This window comes from Gopherus evgoodei, chromosome 2, assembly GCF_007399415.2.
Source record: "Gopherus evgoodei ecotype Sinaloan lineage chromosome 2, rGopEvg1_v1.p, whole genome shotgun sequence".
NCBI classification, from domain to species: Eukaryota; Metazoa; Chordata; order Testudines; family Testudinidae; genus Gopherus; species Gopherus evgoodei.
Genome location: NC_044323.1, coordinates 190,123,708 through 190,143,350, shown reverse-complemented (window position 1 = coordinate 190,143,350; position 19,643 = coordinate 190,123,708). Strand labels below are relative to the sequence as shown.

Sequence of the window (19,643 nt, the reverse complement as noted above, 5' to 3'; positions counted from 1 at the left end):
TTTCAGAGGTGCTGAGAATGTGGAGCTCCCATTGGAGAGTTGGAAGCATTCAGCACATTTCAGGAGCAGGGCCCAAGTTTGTCATTATGGAGATTCTCTTTGTGTGCAGTATTAGAAACAGGAGGTGGTTATCCCTTCCGGTAAATTTCTGAGTGCATCACCCCAAGGGACTTAGCATTCTGATAGAGGCAGCCAGTTTTACTCATTGTGTAAATAGATTTTTAAAAAGAAAAGGCTACTCAAATATTTTTAAAGCTCTTTCACTCAATTTTATTGCCTAAATTGTCTCTAAGTCGATCAAAGTGCATACTGAATTCCCAATAAGTTTTTGTGTACTGCAGAATCATAATCCGTGCCAGGGGAACCCCATTGTAACTTTTCAGATCCCAACATGGTGAGATTTTTGAGTATTTCCAAGTGCTCAAGAAATAGCAGGACAGATCGTTGTGGCTGATTGCAAGTGATTGTTTAGAAAGTACAGTGCAAGTATTTTGAATTATGTTCCAGCTCTTTAAGTGTGCTTGAAAAAAGAATATTCTATGTCTCTCTTGTTCGAGTGCCTTTTTCATAGCTCTTCAAAGATGGAAGTCATGTAGCAGATTTGTCAGTGATTAGATCATGTGCAGAATAAATCTCTCCTGTGAATATCAGTGCACTAAGCAGAGTTCTGTATGTAGTGCTTCAGGCTAGCAAGGTAGAGTGGTTAGTTCTTCAGTTCTTACCAGTCAATGGAGCTTGAGTTTCTGCAGCCAGATCTGGTGTTTACTATATGCCAGTATCCCCACACAGCCTTGTCAGTGCACACTAAGGGCCATTCGCTGGGTCCAGACAAGCTATGCTTGACCACAAGACCTGGGAGCTAGGAGGAGGGGCCAAAGCAAAGCTGTTTTATCACCACCCCAATTTCCTAATCCTGAGGTCTATTTGGCCTCCAGAGAAAATAAGAGCCACTTCAGAGCTGTTCTAATTTGTGCCTGGCTGCCAAGGAGAATAGGCGTGCAGCAACTCTCTGGTCCCACGCACTCTATCCTGGCTATGCCAGTGGGAAGATCCTTAGCTGATGGCTTAAAAACCATGAGTGTGATACAAAGGGACCTGGGTGGTCTGAGGATCTGGTCTCTAGGTTCCAATTCTGTTCTCCCTTACATTGGTATAAATCCAGAGTAACTCCATTCAGGTCAAAATTTGGGCCAAATCCTCTGGGCCAAATTGTCTAAAATGAGTTATATTTGTAGAGATTTTTACCCAGTTTAGCTACCTAAATGTAAAACTGCTGTGAGAGCAGAAACAGGCTCCTGAATTCTGCTCGTGCAAGGAGCACTAACAGATAGAACATGTATGTCTCTTAGAATTTCATGGGTTTTTAGTAATTGACCTTTTTGTGGTTAAAACAAAATCCCATGGAATTAAATGTAGTTCATGTTATGGTAAGGGCCATGTCATCTTGCTACGGACACTTCACCACAGACATCTAGTTTCTGTGACAACCTCACACCACTTTTGTCACATGAATCTTTGTCTGTACCATTCCCACCAGTACATATTGCGAATTTTAACTTCTCGCTCTGTTTTTAATGCTGGTTAGGAATGACATACTCATGACCAAATTACTGTGACCAAATATTGTGTGAGATTTTGTCAGCTATTCCCCAACATGCTGAAAAGTGAGTTGCTTCTGCTTCTCTGACACACCATCAACTCAACAATCTTCTTAGTTTTTTTGCACAGGACAGCCCATGACTACACACCAAATCATCAATGGCTGTCCTCTCATCTTCAGACAGAAGAAATTATGTGCTGAATGTTGACAAACAGAATCAAGCCTTCAGCATGTATTTCTGATCACAATGACAACCTCACTCAAAATGTGCACGTGACATTTTGCTTGCAGGCACTGCATACTTGACAGCACAAAAACATCAGTGGTTTGGAAGACACATCAGCACCCAGCCTTGCACTCCATGAGGCACTCTGAAATCACAGAATCATAGAAGTATAGGGCTGGAAGGGACCTTAAGAGGTCATCTAGTCTAGCCCACTATGATGAGGAAAAAATCAGTATACCTCCTAGACCATCCCTGAGAATGGGTGTTTGTCTAACCTGTTCTTAAAAATATCCAGTGAAGAGAGCCTTCTTTCTGTACAACTTTGGTAACTGTTGTAAAAGCATCTAAAACTAAATCAAATTTGAGAGCCTACACCTTAACCTGCCAGGGCCCAAAAGTGGAACAAATGCACGACTGAATCCCAGGATGAGAGATACCAAAAATCCCTATTAATTCAAGAAGACCAAAAAGCTGTTGGATTCATTTCTTCTCTTTTTAAATCCTCATTTTCATAATTCTTTATTACTGATGTAAGTAACTTTCAAGAGCAAAAGTGAGAGGATGCCAAATTTGTGTGTAATGAAGGTGATTTTGCAACTAAAACAAGCGGAGAAGCTCCTTAGAATGAGATATAGTGGAGAGACATGACTTGGGACAAAAAGAGGAATCCAACCAGGGTTCCATGACTCTGTAGCTTATAAAGTCTCTGGGAGACTTATGATTAAGGCTACGATTTAGTCACAGCAGTCACGGATTCCGTGACTTTATTGGAGCTCCATGACTTCTTCCACTTCAGCTGTCAGCCACTGAAGCCAGGGCTGGAGGCAGGATTGTGCACCCCATCCCTGCTGCAACTGGGGCTGGATGGCTGGAAGCAGGACCCTGCTGCCCCTGCCCTACGGTTTGCAGGGGCCGAAGGCTGCAGCCAGGCTATGCACCCCTGTCAAGCAGCAGCTCCAGAGTGGAGGGCTGTGTGCCCTCCCGCTGTGCTCCATTCCCACAGCTTCTGCTGTGGGCTGCAGCTGGGGCCATGTTCCCCTGCCTAGCGGCTGCAGTGGGTACCATGTCACCCCTTCATGGCTTCCCAGAGCCCTGCGCCTTCCCTTCCCCACCACCTCCCGCTGCTGCCTGGACTTGGCAGAGCTTCAGCTGGACTGTGCGCCCGTGTCCCGCAGCTGTGGCCAGCTCCAGAGCGGGGGCTGCACACTCCCCATTGCAGTCGCTGGAGCCGTTGCTGTGTCCCCCACCATTGCAGGGGGTCTCAGCGTGTCAGTCGCCGCCCCACCCATGGGACTCCATTCCTCCCCTTACTTAGTCCTGCCCCCTAGTTACTTTTAGTAAAGTCACAGACAGGTCACTGGCTCCGTGAATTTTTGTTTATTGCCCAGGACCTGTCCGTGACTTTTACTAAAAATAACCGTGACAAAATCTTAGCCTTACTTATGATCTCCTTGCTGAACTCCTTCCAGTGCAGTTGCTGCAGTATCAAGCCTTTCATTTTTGACTACTACAAATATCCCAATACCTTTTCAGGAACACCTAATTACAACTTTGCCTGAGCAACTACCCATTTGTACACACAAATGTCAAGAGTGTGTGTAAATTTATCAACCTTAAAAATATCTAGGTTTAGCCTTTATGTAATCTACTGCATACATTGGGACAAATGTGGACCTGGTGTGAACATCTCAACTCTTATAAAGTCACTAGTGTTGCACCTGCTCAGACAAGGTTTGAATATGTCCTCTTATCTGTAGAAGCCATTTCTAGTTTTGAGGCCCGATCTTGCAGTCACTGAAGTCACTCCAGATTTTGCCATTGATTCAGTGGAGGCAGAAATGGGTCTTTTACTTGTTCCCAGATGTGAAAGGAAAAAGATACTTGATGAATACTCACCTGTGACTCACCTTCTTTCGCACTACATTTTATGTATATATATTTTGTCTTATTCGATATGCCCCAGCTGCACCTGAGCTAGTCTTTTAAAAACACTAACAAAAGGCTGCTCATTGAAGAGTGTTCCTGATGATCACCAGGGACCACCCTATTATTACATTAAGTCAATTACAGACCATACATGTATGTCCTGTTGATTTGATTTAGAACTAACTAAAGCTCCAGTAATGTGCAATTACAAGAAACTTAATGACCTCTTTATATCAAATGCAACCTCCATGGCACCTAATATATTTTGATGAATTGCTCATTATGTGCAATGTTAGAAAAGCTTCTATAAAGATTAATAATTGTATAATCAATAGAGAAATTCAATCTTGTTTGAGCTCTTTTTAAACTCTGAAATCAGTGGACCCTGTTTTGTTCCCCACTTTCCTTGTGTACCCCCAATGTGTGTGTGTGTGTGTGTGTGTGTGTGTGTGTGTGTGTGTGTGTGTGTGTGTGTGTGAGAGAGAGAGAGAGAGAGAGAGAGAGAGAGAGATGATATTTTGTAAGGCTAAGCCACTACTTTGATTATAATAGGAATTCCTCATCAGCCCTTCCTAACACATTTTAAAAAATGTTTGTTCTTTTTCTGTATATACTACTCTCCAAGTATGCCTACCTTTTTCTAGCATTGAGGTGTGTTTCTGGATACATGATATGGACAAGTATTAATGTACCCTACCCAATATGTCTGTAGTGGTAACACTGAGATGTCAGAGTTAGTCTAACCTGCCTGGACCTCCTAAAGCTGAGTGTTAAGTACTCAAAGTCTGAAGCAATCTCTGAATGTTTCAGTTTGCACCATATTTCTCAGGATAATCTGGTATTGTTGCCATACAATACTGCTTGCGGCTGACCAACCCCATCCAAAATACCTCCTACCTGGGAAGGGTAGAGAATAGTAGATATGCAGGGTGAAATTACCCAGTTGTAGAAGGCCAAATAAGAACTGTGCAGTACTTAAGCTCTATTTTAAGGACTTAACTGAAACATGCTGGCCCTCTTCACAGGGATGAATTTCACTTCTAAGGAGACATAAAATAGAACAAGAAAGGAAAAATAGTGCTGTGCTTTGAACTTACTTTCTCTAATAGATTCCTCCTCACCACCTCCTTCTATCATCCCCCACCTTAAGTCATGCACAAGTATCAAGTCATATTCTGTAGCTAGATTAACGGTGGCCCACACACATTAGATCTGGGCAATCTCCAGAACACTGGAATTTTATTTTTCTAGAGAGCCAGCTGCAGACATACATATGCATGTGCATGTAGGGGGTAGGCGATAGTACCCTTCGAGCTGTAATAAAAGCCAGAGACAGTCGTTCTCAGATACTAAACTTCAGCAACATGCTTGGTACCTTGGTACTTGGGCTAGACCCTTATTCCTCCCCACCACACCGTGAAAATTACCAGTTTCATTACCCATTCCAGCAGTGGGGTTGAAAGTTGTTTTGACTGCGAGCAGGCAAGCAGGCAGACACAGAGAACTGCATGATTTTCAGTGCCAACTCATATAGCTACTTGACCGTCTTCCTTTGTTGCCTTTGCAACAGCTCTAAGGCTTTGACTAGTTTGTTGTAGAGGAGGCAGGGGCTGAGGGTAGTTAGTGTCCTTCACTCCCATGTAACTACCTGGTTCGCTGGAATGGCACTCAGTACCCCTGTAACCATAGGCAAAGCAGCCGCAGGCTAAGCATTACTAATATTTTCTCATCACTAGTTTACGTGAGGACCCATATGAAGCTACAAAGCATATGGAAGTAGAGCATGTCTGTGGCCAGTTCTCTTTGCAATTGTCACGCTTTTATCACTATATGGCACTGGAGGATGTACTTGTGAGTTAAGACTGTGAGAATTCACTGAGATAGGGTATAAAGTGTGCGAATGCACCCACACAGAAAACCGATGCAAAACTAAAATGAGTCATGATCTTATCAGTTGCTTATTGTGTAGTTTGGTTGGTTGTTGAGATAACGCTGGTACTGGTGACTTGCAACATAGTCAAATAAAATGTGGACACTTTACAACCTAGTGCAATTTTGTGCTGTTTAGCTTGTGGTCCAGGAGTTTGCTGCGTCACATGCTGTCAGATTAAAATTCTGAGAAAACAGCAAAAATTATATGGTCAAAACTTTTCAAATGTGGGAATCTAAAGATAGGTGTCTAAATACTTAAATAAAGGTGACTTGATTTTCAAAGATGCTTGTCTCCATGGGAGCTGCTCAGTTCCTCTGAACATCAGGTGGCTTTTATTTATGGTTATTTTTTGTTTGTAAAATGCTTTGAGATCCTTGGATGGAAGGCCAATTATTTCAAATTTGCTAGCTCACGATTTTATCATGCGTCTTGTGATATTCAGTGTTTTTCTTCAAGCCCCACCTACTGGAATCAGGAGATGGCATGGAAATCTCAACTTTCATTAAAAAAAAAATCTAACCGTCATGCTTGGGGTGAAAAGGTTGAAAACATGAAGCTTGTGAAGCCTAAATGCTCAGAAACCAGGAGCCCCACAATGTATTATTTTGAAAATTTCATGATTTTTAAGTCAGTATCGTGATATTTGGGAGATTTAAGTCATGATTTTTGAATCCTTGGGGTGCTGTTTTTCTGCCCTAGGAAATAAAATGGAAGGTAACATTGAGGGATGTCTACACTACCCGCTGGATCGGCGGGCAGCAATTGATCCAGTGGGGTCGATTTATTGCATCTAATCTAGACGCAATAAATCAATCCCTGAGTGCTCTCCTGTCGACTCCTATACTCCAGCGCCACGAGAGATGCAGACGCAGTCAATGGGGAAGCAGCAGCAGTCAACTCATTGCAGTGAAGACACTGCTATGAGTAGATCTAAGTACGTCAACTTCAGCTACTTTATTCACGTAGCTGAAGTTGCGTAACTTAGATCAACCGCCCTCCCCCCCACAACTCTTGCAAGTGTAGACCAGGCCTCATTGTCAATTAGAACTGGTCTGAGTCATTTCATTCCAAATGTTAGGGGGTGAAGCTGCATCTTCTGTACCAAAGAAGTCTGTATGCTTAGGGATGAAGACACACCCTCTCTTCCATCCAACCCAGCTTCTGTCACCACTGATCTTGAGTCTCAGCAACATTATGTGACATTCTCATGAGTCTTTTGTGGCGTGGAAATTCCATATAAAACTTGCAACTGTGCCTATTTTGTTTCTCTTACATGTGCTCTTAGGAACGTAAACATATGATTTTGGTTAAAATGTGGTTTATTTGTCCCCTTGCCGCTTTTTGTGTGTCGACTGTGGCTTGCATCATGTCGGGCCAAATCCTGTGGCCTTTACTCAGGCATAATCCCTGCTGAACTCAGGGGGAGTTTTGCCTGAGTGAAGGCTGCCAGTTGTATCCTGTCAAGTTTAAACTTCTGCTTTAAGAAAAACAGTGTCTGATCACTGTTGCCCTTAGAATATAGGAGGGAAAGGTTAAGGGCCAGATCCTAAGCTGGTGTAAATCAGTGGACCTGCCCTGACTTCAGTGCTGTTTCCAGCAGCTGAGGGTCTGGTCCTAAAAATGTATAGAAAAGAGACTCAAAATGCTCCCAGGCTTTCATCTGTGGTGGATGAAAAACATAAAGCTAGCACGTCTTGCATGACGTGGTATGGTAAGGCTAGGGACTGGAACTCATTTAGAATGGGCACCCAGTCAAAAGTCCCAGTCAAGTTACTGCCACACAGTGTTGTCACCACACTTCAGCAGGAACTTTTCCCTGTTTAATCCTCCACAATGCTTCCACTGTGGAAGTTTTTGCATTATTTGGAGTTATCGGGCTAAATAAGGAAACAGGTAGTGCAGGTAGGAAAATTATTCCATGTTAATGGCTGATTGTCACATCTAAAGATACTATTCATCCATGCCAAACCTACATTCATATTGAGGATCATGTTTTATTAAAACCTGCTACTTGTTGTCACTCACTTGCTCCACTGTCCTATTCACTCTTTCCAAAAATAGCATGCTCCGTGGTGATGGCTTATTATGATTAACAGATAAAAATAAGTTTAAGGTTTAAATGCATCTAGGACACCTGAGGTAATACAAGATCTGACTTTTGCATGGAACGTGTGAAGTTATATTTTCCGTTGCTTCACAAGACTGGGGCTTGGGGGTGGTTTTTTTATTTTTTGTTTTGAATTCAGTAAGTTTTAAAGTGATCTGTGGTTTCATGTTGCAGATTTCCACCTCAGGAATTAATATCACCACTTTTTGATTATTTTTTTCTATTCACCACATAGTTCCTGCTTTTAAAACACAACTTCTAACAGGGCCATTTTTTTCCAATCATTGTTATATTATAGGTAGATAGATGATGACATTTATCCATAAGAGAGAATTGCTGTTTATTAAAAGGGAGGGTAGGAAGGCTCTCTGGCAACAAAAGTAGGATTCTACTGTTTCAAACGAGTGCACACCAGGAGCTGTATCTATTTACTAACTGTCTGTGTATTTATATTTAGCCACTTCTCTTTAAGAAAAAAAAATCAACAGGGGAGGCATTTTCCTTTTCGTGTTTCTATTTCCTACTTGTTAATTGGTGACTTCAGACTCCTTGTTGATGACGCTAATGTACTGCATTTGAAATAAGGGCACATGATAGTACAGGAACCCTAAGGATCTAGATTTGAAGTCTCCAGTGGAAAAATCAAAGGACAGACATTGTAGGCAACAAAAGCAAATGCCATAATATGTTACATTACTAAAAGAAAACATAATATTAGTGCCAACCTCATTGTCTCTAATGTTCTGTTTCTTTGGCTATAGCTTTTTTTTTTTTATTATTCATTTGCCAAGCGCAGGCAGTGTGCTCAGTACTGTACAAAACTGAGAAGAAAATGCTGTCTCTGCTCCATAAAGCTTGCAACCTCTGATCTGCTGAAGTTAGTGGGAATTTAGGACACTTAGCCTACTGAAAAATTAGCTACTAAACTCAGTACACAGCAGAATCAATACATAATTTTATATATCCATAACATGAACAGAATGAATTGTTTGAGAATATGGTTGGTGCCTTTTTTCATTTTTTTATTCAAATTTTTTTTTTGGCATAATATATGTTCAAGTTTAAGTAGCTTATTTTGTTCAGGTCCAGTTTTGCAATCTACTATTGTTCTGTTCCATCTTAAAGGTGATGATCTGTACTGTTCACAGTTAAGCAAAATGCACACAGTATAACACTGCATATACAGACAACATAACAGCTGTTAACAAAAGCCTGATCTGAATACGATGCGATAGATTCCTTTGAACATGTTGTATAACCATTCTTAACAATGGGACAAAAACCTGGATCAGAAGAGACTTCACAGCATTTAACTGTTGCTATCTCCATTTGCATAAAAAATGCACATGTTAGTGACTCACAATATATGTGATTAACTGAAGGCCTTTTGATGCCACTTTGTTTTAAACATATCAGACTTCTTTAAAAAGAAACAAAGAGTACAGTAAAATCCTCCTGATCAATATAAGCCCTCAGGCATTTCCTCTGTAAACCTCCATCAGACTTCCTCTTGTAATTATTTTGCAGCCTTGCGGTGACTTATGTAGAGAGCTACGCGTGCGGAGACCAAAGGAGATGGGGAGGGGGTGCAGATGGCAGCGCATGGAACAGATGACGTACAGTGTGCACATCTATACCGCTGCAACCCTTTCTGCCTTAATAACTTGGAAGCACATAGAAGTCATTCTGTTCTGCATTTTAATTCAGCAAGATATTGGCAATGGCAGGCCATGTCTCCTTTTGTAAAATTAAGCAACACCAACACCATTACGTTTGTAATCTCAAAGTGCAATCATTTGTTTATGTAGAATTACTAGTACTTGTACTGGGGATGGGGGTGGGTTCACTGAAGGTAGCTTCTTGCCTGGAGCAAAAAGACATCAGTAGTGATTTAAGTTCTTTATAGATAAAGTGTGTAATCAGAAAGGAATATAACTATAACCCACAGCCTCATTCGGCATTCTGATGATAGAAAACTCTCAGGCCCTGATCCAACTCTGCTGAAGTCAATGGAAAGTCATTTATTTCAGTGGCCTTTGGATCAGGCCCATAGGGCTGTCTGACAAACTTGCCAGCTTCAACCGATCAGAAACTTGAAACATATTCAGGGAAGGAAGGTGAACAAGGAAAGTTGTGTTAATGTCAAATTCTCTCTTCCCTACATCCTAGTCGAGTACTTAGGCTTATTGTAACATATTTTAAAAAATCAGTGTTACCTATCTTACATCATTACCCAAGAGTTAACTCCAGCTTCTTACCTGCTGTAGGCTACAAGTGAGGGCCACAGAAGGGCCTGAATGGAGCAGGACCAGTACAATTCTGTTGCAGAGGCAAGAGCAAAAGCAAAGAGGCCTCTCAAAGGGCATCAACACCCGCCTGAGCAGTGTAGCGCACAGCTTCACGGCGGCCTCAGCTGTGGTTCTACTCAGGCAGTGTGCAGGGAGAAGGATGTAGGCACTTGCACCTACAGCTAAGCAAAGTAGCTCCATGGTAGCAGAAATATTCCTGGGTAGGCGCCTGGAACACTTCATGAAACAGAAGCTAGGAAGTGTAAGTAGGGGGCTATTATTTGTAATAAAGTTCATATATATCAGGATACATTCTCAAAGGGGCATTGTCCTGGCTTAATCTACAGAGGGAACTTTCTACACCTACGTTTTGGGCATCTGTGGCTCTAAGGTCAGTTGTTGGTTTGGAGTCTCTTTGGGAACATTTGGCCCTTGATACACAGTATAATATTGTAAAGCCATAGGGGAGCTGATCCAGCAGTCTTTATGCAGCAAAGACCTTACCCAATAGTTTATGGACCTGTTTCACATTGGCATTATTCCCTTTATACATCTATGTAACTGCTTTGATTTGAGTGGCAGGACATCGCACAGTGGTGTATCAGACTTGATGCTGAGTGTGCAAGGAAAGCCGAACTTGGCTTAGGAAGAATAAATATTTTATTAAACCAAAGTGCAATATTGTTATCTCTATCAAAGCAATAGTCAAATATAAGGAAAGCAGACGTTTTCAGAAAACTTTTCCTTTTATTTATGTTTGATACGAATCCATGCTATAGACCAAAAATTTAAAAGATATTTCATTTCCAATAAAATTCCTATCCATATAAGAAATCCATGTTTCTTTAACTATATCCGGTTGCCCTGTTTGAAAAGCAGGAACTTTACATGTTGCATCCGTGAGATATTGATTTTGCTATTTAGTAAAACAAAAGTTTCCATTTCAAGGGCATTTTAAAGCAAAGTTAAATATAAGAAGAAAAAACTCCTTATTAAACTAAATTGTGGTGTAACAGCTCACCACATCCTACTGCAATGGCATCTGATGTTTAGCAAAGGAAAGGTTTCTCTGTCAGGCTTCTGACAGGTACAGCGGTCACATGTTACCTGCATTTCTCAGCACTATTATTTTTTTTACTTGATGTCAGTGGAAAAGCTGAACATGAAGATGGAAAATATCTGTTCAGAGAGGGCATTGTGGGGAACTGTAGGTGTTAGCTACCAAAGCAACAATGCCTACCTCTTTCTTCCCTCTGACCCCCCCACCAAAAGACACCAGAAAAACAAACTAAAAAAATCTGATGACAAATGCACTGTAAATCATCATACTCAGCTCTTTGAATTGACAGGAAGGAATCTGTTGTTCTACAGGAACTATTGTTCTAGACTAGGCATTGAAAGTTAGAGTGTTTTGTTCTATTCCAGATCTGCCACTGAGGCCAAGTCTACACTGCAGACTTCTGCCTACATAGTTATGATGGTCAAGGGTCTGAAGAGGTGTGATTCTTGACTGAGGGTATGTCTGCACTACGGGATTATTCCGATTTTACATAAACCGGTTTTGTAAAACAGATTGTATAAAGTCGAGTGCACGTGGCCACACTAAGCACATTAATATGGCGGTGTGCGTCCATGTACCGAGGCTAGCGTCGATTTCTGGAGCGTTGCACTGTGGGTAGCTATCCCGTAGCTATCCCATAGTTCCCGCAGTCTCCCCCGCCCATTGGAATTCTGGGTTGAGATCCCAATGCAAAAACATTGTCGCAGGTGATTCTGGGTAAATGTCGTCTCTCAATCCTTCCTCCATGAAAGCAATGGCAGACAATCATTTCATGCCCTTTTTACCTGGATTGTCCTGGCAGACGCCATAACATGGCAACCGTGGAGCCCGTTTTGCCTTTTGTCACTGTCACCGTATATGTACTGGTTGCTGCTGACAGACGTGGTACTGCAGTTGCTACACAGCAGCATTCATTTGCCTTTGCAAGGTAGCAGAGACAGTTACCATCCGTATTGCACCATCTGCCATGCCATTGTAAATTGGCGATGAGATGACGGTTATCAGTTGTTCTGTACCGTCTGCTGCTGTCATGGGTGCTCCTGGCTGGCCTCACTGACGTCGGCCGGGGGGGCGCATGGACAAAAATGGGAATGACTCCCCGGGTCATTCCCTTCTTTATGTTTTGTCTAAAAATAGAGTCAGTCCTGCCTAGAATATGGGACAAGTGTACTAGAGAACCAGCTGCTCTGTGTCAGAGCCCCAGAGATCCCGCAGAAATGATGAGCTGCATGCCATTCTAGGGGGAGCCCCTGCATCAACCCCACCCATTGCTTCACTCCTCCCCCAACCCTCCTTGGCTACCGTGCCAGTGTCCCCCCATTTATCTGATGAAGTAATAAAGAATGCAGGAATAAGAAACACTGACTTTTTAGTGAGATAAAATGAGGGAGAGGAAGCCTCCAGCTGCTATGATAGTCCACGCAGGACATTAAAGGGTGGCGGGGGAGAGGAGCCCATCCTCCCACTGCTATGATAGTCCAGGCAGTACAGAATCTTTTCTTTAGACGTGAAAGCAGGGGGGTTGATGGAGCTCAGTCTCCAGTTGCTATGATGAAGACGGTTACCAGCCGTTCTGTATCATCTGCTGGGAATGACCTGGAGTCATTCCCATTTTCACCCAGGCACCCCCGGCCAACCTCACTGAGGCCAGCCAGGAGCACTCACGGGCTGATGATGATGATGATGGATAGCAGTCATATTGTACCTTCTGCCACTAGGAAGGGGATGCTGGTGTTCAGCGCTGCAGCACCCCATCTACCAGCAGCATGCAGTAGACATAGGGTGACATTGAAAAAAGGCGAGAAACATTTTTTTCCCCTTTTCTTTCGGGGGGGAAAGGTGTAAATTGACGACATATACCCTGAAACACCCGGGAAAATGTTTTTGACTCTTCAGGCATTGAGAGCTCAGCCAAGAATGCAAATGCTTTTCGGAGACTGTGGGGACGGTGGGATAGCTGGAGTCCTCAGGACCCCCTCCCTCCCTCCATGAGCGTCCATTTGATTCTTTGGCTTTCTGTTACACTTGTCACACAGCACTGTGCTGTGGCCTTGTCTATCATAGCCTGGAGATTTTTTCAAATGGTTTGTCATTTCGTCTTCTGTAACGGAGCTGTGATAGAACAGATTTCTCCCCATACAGCGATCAGATCCAGTATCTCCCGTATGGTCCATGCTGGAGCTCTTTTTGGATTTGGGACTGCATCGCCACCCGTGCTGATCAGACCTCCATGCTAGGCAAACAGGAAATGAAATTCAAAAGTTTGTGGGGCTTTTCCTGTCTACCTGGCCAGTGCAACTGAGTTCAGATTGCTTTCCAGAGCAGTCACAATGGTGCACTATGGGATACCGCCCGGAGGCCAATATTGTCAATTTGCGGCCACACTAACTCTAATCCGATATGGCAATACCGATTTCAGTGCTACTCCTCTCGTCGGGGAGGAGTACAGAAATCGGTTTAAAGAGCCCTTTATATTGATATAAAGGGCCTCATTGCGTGGACGGGTGCAGGGTTAAATCGGTTTAATGGTGCTAAATTTGGTTTAAATGCGTAGTGTAGACCAGGCCTGACACAGCTCTGTTGGCACAAGTCCCTAGTGCTGATGCAATTTACCAACAAAATTGCACTTTATCAGTATTGCTTGTTTCACTATTGCTTTACTATACTGCCACAAAGCAACAAACGAGGAACATTTGCCTGGTATAGTAAACTTGTATATCTATACCACCATAGCTTCCCTATTGTAGACATAGCCTGAATTACTGTACGATTTCTGGCAAGTCAGGGCTTATCTACATGGAGCAGCAATGCATGCAAGAGGGGTGTGATTTCTAAAGCACATCAACATGTTGTGAACTAATTGGCCCATGTAGACCCTAAACTAAAATGACCTACTGAGCATTAATATAAATGGGGCTACATTAATGTGCACTAGTGAACTTTTAGTTCATATTAACTGGGTCTATATGGGCCAGCTAGTTCACAGCATGGTGCACATTAGAAATCACACCCCTCTAGTGTACCTTGCTCTTCTTTGGAGACAAGCCCTTAGTTAATGCTGCATGCCTCAGTTTCCCCATGTGTAAAATGGGTATAATAATACAAACCAGACTTCTATGATTGTTATTTTAATTGCTGTGTGTAAAGCCATTAGTTAACATGGATTATGTGAGTGCTAAATACTGATACTGCTGGGATGTTTTGGCAAGTGAGCAGTCATGTGCCCTGTGTTATTTGACCCAAAGACCAAGTTTGCTTTAGAAATGAAACTCCAACATAAGCCAAAATATTCCTTGTGCTACTTACTCCATATACATCATACCACCTCGTTTCAGTAACAGATTTGCAATCCAAAGCTTGCCGATACATGAGAGCAATAGATCACTCTCACTGAACACATGTTGGATTTTTTGCTTGACCAGAGGCAACTAAGGGGGAGCAGGAGCCATTCCGTTGTGGTCTGCATAGCAGGAGTGCATTTCTCTTGCTGTGTGGAGCCTGGTTGTAGCCATATGGTACTGACAGAAGAGCAGGGTTCTTAATAAAGGTGCTAGATGCATGTAGCTGGAGAAAGTGCAGAGTGTCATTTAGTCAGTCACAGCAAACATTACATAAAAGAGCATGTAGTTTGGTCCTAGACCGCATATACATGCTGAATGATTTCTGCCTGCTCACACCCACTGAAGGGCATTCCCTCCTAGGCTCAGGTGCTTTAGTGGGCAGCAAGGGAAAGCCCGCTCTTAGCATACTTCTGCTGTTCCTTCCCCTTTTATCTTTTCAGACAGATGTTATTTTCCACTTGTATCTGTATTGCTAGACTTACAATCTTTCAATACTTATTGCTAGGCAATAAGATAGAAATTCTTTTGCATCAAGCCATCCTTTGTTCCTCAGTGTAAACCTCATTCCAGTACACACTTTAAAGGACTCGTTCTTTTCATTTATTGGCAGGGTAAAAAAAAAAGAAATGAAGTAAAGAATCACACAGAAAAGACTTGGAGACCTATCCCTGAATTCTCTATAGGTTACAATAAATGAGAGTGATGTGGAAGCATGCTGCCAGCTATTATACTGGTTTCTTATCACATCTCAGTTCCCTTGTTTTGGACTTCTTGTGGCTATCCAGTGACAATGGCTACATTGTAGGCAAGGTTCAACTATCTCTTGGGTATCTGTTGGCATGGTGGAGCGGCTGTCGTTCAACAGATGTGTTGCTATACAAGAAAACTATGCATGGTCGGCACACCTAGAAAACAGTGGAAGTCCACCTATAGTGAGAAAACTATATATAAGGTGAGCATGAAACCTCAAACCCTCATTCCCCTGATCCCCAGTGGCTTCAAGAGCTCCCAGATTTGGCCCTGATACTATTGGGTTTCATTATTTTGAGTTAGACAAGATGTTGGTGAATGGCCATTGTGATCTAGTGGACTAAGCGTGGGGCTGGATTCCATTCCCAAACGCTAGGGAATTGCTGTCTGACTTTGAGAGAGTCACTGAATAGCGAGCGATTGGTAACATTTTCAAAAGCATTTCAGTGACTGAGGAATCCAAAGTCCTATGTTCAAAAGTGACTTAACGCACGTAGGAGCCTAAGTCTCATTGTAGGTCAATAGTTCAAAAAAGCCAAAGGTGCTGAAGTCATTTTTGAATATATAACTTAGCTCCTAATTCAATTAGGTGCTTTTGAATTTTTTTCCCATTTGTCTTAGTTGGTTTTTGCTGCTTTTTGACCTTTCCCTTGACATCTGTGTCAGGTATTCCAAGTTAAAGTAAATCACACTTTCCTTGACTAGACTACAGAACATGCCATGCTCTTGGCCTAAGAGTCAGGAGATCTATGCTCTACTCGTTTTCCCATTGACTTATGTGGGCAAGCTTCTTGATCTCACTGCCTCGATTTCCCCATATGTGAAAGGTTGATAATTAATAACACCTATCTACCTTCTTTCCAGAGCTGTTGTGAGGATAAATTAATATTTCTAAAGCACTATATATAAAGGCTAAGTGGTAGTATGAATAATATCTGATTATTATTCAATGTGAAAGAAGCAAAGGTGTAACTCTATATCTGGCCCTCAGGTAGTTTGCACTTGTTGCCACATTTTACATGCCATATGATTTGTAGTGTAGCCAGTGTTGCCAGAGATGCTTATCAAGGTAACTTCCTTGACAAGATTGTCATGGAAAATCTTTCCCACAGTGTAAGTGTTTGTGTTCGGGAGAGGTGCAGTTCTGAAAGCTGTCCTGAGCCTTGCAACCTGTAAGTCTGTGGTATTATTACCCTTAATAGGCTATGTGCAACGTATCTCCTTGTCACAGTGCAGGGGCTGTGGCCTAAATTGGTTTTCACTGGTTACTAATATGAAAGATAAACTCCATAGCACCATCAAAAGAAGTGTTTGTGTCTTTACATGTCATTTCCATACTGCTCTTATAGAGTTTTTTTAAATGAATAGGTAATTACCAATACCACTGCTAGTCCATGGCTGAAGAAAGACCTGCTCATAAATTGGTATCTATCAATCCACTGACCACCTTCTGGGACTTAGATCCTGACTGATTCGTGTACTGTTGGTATAAAATGTGCAATAGGTCTGAAGAAAAAACATGTTCAACAACTAATTGCTTCAGGAAGTTGATTTTAGCCAGGCCTGGCTCTCGCCAACAAACACATGGAATTATCTGGATGGCAGTGAACTGCAGCCCACGAGCGAAGGGAAACTTGGGCTTTTCCATGGTCATTCCATGACGTGGGCATGTGTTTCCGCCTCCCAGTAATGTTAGGAAACTCAGCAGTGATGACAGCCTCACTGATGGCATTTTGTCTATCTTCATGTAAATCAGGTGGTGGCAGTGGTTGCAGGGAGGTGGGGTGGAAATAGAAGGGATGTTGTGCAGTTCACTGTAGATGGCCTTTGCCAGGTTCAGTCATTTCCTGTCCGTTTGCCAAAAATCACAAGCTGATAAATGGACATAGGTTGAGTGTGGGAAACTATATGGGTTGATGATCTTTGGAGGGGAAGGAGGGAGGAGAATGAAAGAAGAGTCACGAGTAAAGAAAACAATGCTTTTATCAGTGGAGATGCAGTCTGACTGGCTGATGCTGAGATAATGTATCTTGCTTATTCTTTTCTTCAACTTCTGGCCAGGGTTTGAACTTGCCCCTGCCCAGCTCTCAGTCTTTATTCACACATTCATGGCTGTTGATCAACATGAAAGGAGAGTATTTTTATTCATTTTACAGCTACCAGTAATGGACAAACACACGCATACACATTTTTATCATTATTATTATTATTATTTATTAATGATAACGCACAGTGCAAGAGTCCACATGTGTAGTCCTATTCTGCAGAGGCATTGCAGCTTCAAGTGCTCAGTTCAGCACCTGGCAGCTTTGCGTTTTGTGCACACCACGCTTGTGGAAAGAGGGCTAACAAGCAGTCCTATGGGCTATTTGCATGGAGTAGATAACATATTCTAAGACTTTCCAGGGTTTGTTACTTTGAGCTTCAGAGCTTGTTCTAAATTACATGTTTTTACTTGTAACTAATTTAAAATGTTAAATATGTTTAATGCAATAGAAGACCCAAGATACTGCTGTTTTTGTGATGTATTTTGCATGTTAATAACCATGGTTAATCCTGCTCTTTTGCACATAGGTCAGCCTATATCAGTTACTTACTAATGTTACACTTAGTGTTCTAAACGGTAGTGAAACCATGAAGAAACTGATACAAACTTCATTTAACATATTTTACAGCAGAAGAAATAGTAATTGTACAGCAGTTTCATTCTAATCGTTCTTTTTTTTCCCCTTGTGTTCTTTCTTCACAGTAAACGAAATTATCAGGAATGACCTCTCCAGCACCAATGTCCATTCAGAGCTTGCAATACTGGACTAGTTCAAATCAATACACGTTTAGCTCAGCTGGTATATCAGCTACAGCACAGAGCAGTCGTAACTGAATAAACTGAAGACATTATCTGGTACCACTCTGATCTTCTGCCTTACTGAATGTTAAGAACTGAAGATTTACCTCTTGCCTACAAAGTATCTCTTCAACCAACAAAACATCTTCTTTAAAGAAAATCATCTCAAGAGGAGAAAAAAAGGGGAGGGAATAAACTCTAAGATGGCACATTTCATGGGATAAAACTGGGAAATTCAACAAAAGCTGATGGCTTGTCCCCAGCACTGAGCCTTTTGGCACCACTGGAATTCAACCCTGGAAGTGCCTTACTTTACCAGATTGTGGCATCAGGACATTTTTAATAGGCTTTGAATTTTCTACCATTAAAAGTATTTGTAGGTGCAGAAGCTATAACGCTTGCATTCTGGCAATTGATATTTTAAAAATCACAAGACAGCCGGTTGGAAAGGGAATGACATCCCTACTCAAAGTCAAATACATTTATGAATTCCAGAATTTCTTCAGCTTTTCCTCTGCTGTAATGTACAGCCTGTTGCCTTATTCTCAGTGCATTTCAAAAGCCTCCCGATTTGTCATCTCAGCTCTTTCTTTTTTCCATATACCATCCTTATTCTCTGCTAGTGAATCATAGGATTGTTAGTCATAGCATGTTAAGATTTTGATTTTAATCTGGCTTCAGTCATAGCACAAGTATGTTGAATAGCACAAAATAATACGGTTGATGGACAAAAAAATTGAAATCTATCTATCACACGATAGATGTATGTGTATGCATGTACATACATTCTAGTATATATGCATATATTTATATATGACAAGTAATATAGGTGATTGCCTGGCCAGGGCACTGAATTCAGCAATAATTTCCATTTCTGCGAATGCATTTCAGATCCCAAACAATGTTTCAGCTACTTCTGTTGATGGTTTGTTACATCTAAGACAGGTATGCATTTTCTTTCCTCATGCAGTTAAGCAAGCACTTTAGACAGTCAAGAAGGATGCATACAAAATACATAATTATTTACCAAATGGCAAAATATGAATTAAAGAAATTGTAAATACCATTATGAAAGAGTGTAAAATATTTGTTCAATTATAAGATTATTATTCCATGGAAGCCTTATAATTCTCTGCTACATGTACGAAAAATAATATTACCAAAAAACAAATGTTTAATATGCAATGCTGTACAATATGTCTTCAGATTAGCTAATGTTTATGGCGCACCAGATAGGCTTGTAGTGTAGTCTTTAACATTGTATTTTGTACAATCAATTGCTTATTATATAACTAGCAATGACTTCTTATTTCATATAACCAAAAAAAAGAGAGAGAGAGAGAGAGAGAGAGAGCATGGTTTAATTTAAAAATGTTTAACGTTAATATTGTGCCTTAGGAATCAGCGACCCCTACTGGAAATATGCCTGAACAACACCCCTGTGTTGAGGTAACTAATTAACCCACAATGTTATAAAAATTGAACAGATTTCGCAAAAAAGTGAAATTCTCCTAAACATTTTTTAAATATATTATTCTGTACAATTATGTCTTACTTTCTTTTTTTA

The 19,643-nt window shown here is 41.6% G+C and overlaps 1 protein-coding gene across 3 annotated transcripts in view; it reads left to right on the top strand.

Moving 5' to 3' along the window:
- NFATC1 (nuclear factor of activated T cells 1) overlaps positions 1 to 19,403 on the top strand; it is a 143,802-nt gene extending 124,399 nt beyond the window's left edge. For 2 of the 3 annotated variants that reach the window (XM_030552598.1, XM_030552599.1), the window contains exon 10: positions 17,981 to 19,403. In XM_030552598.1, the coding sequence (XP_030408458.1) occupies positions 17,981 to 18,048 (68 nt within the window). In that variant the 3' untranslated portion in view covers positions 18,049 to 19,403. The remainder of the gene's footprint in view (positions 1 to 17,980) is intronic. The other variant, XM_030552600.1, reaches the window with a different exon arrangement.
- Positions 19,404 to 19,643: the final 240 nt, after the last annotated feature.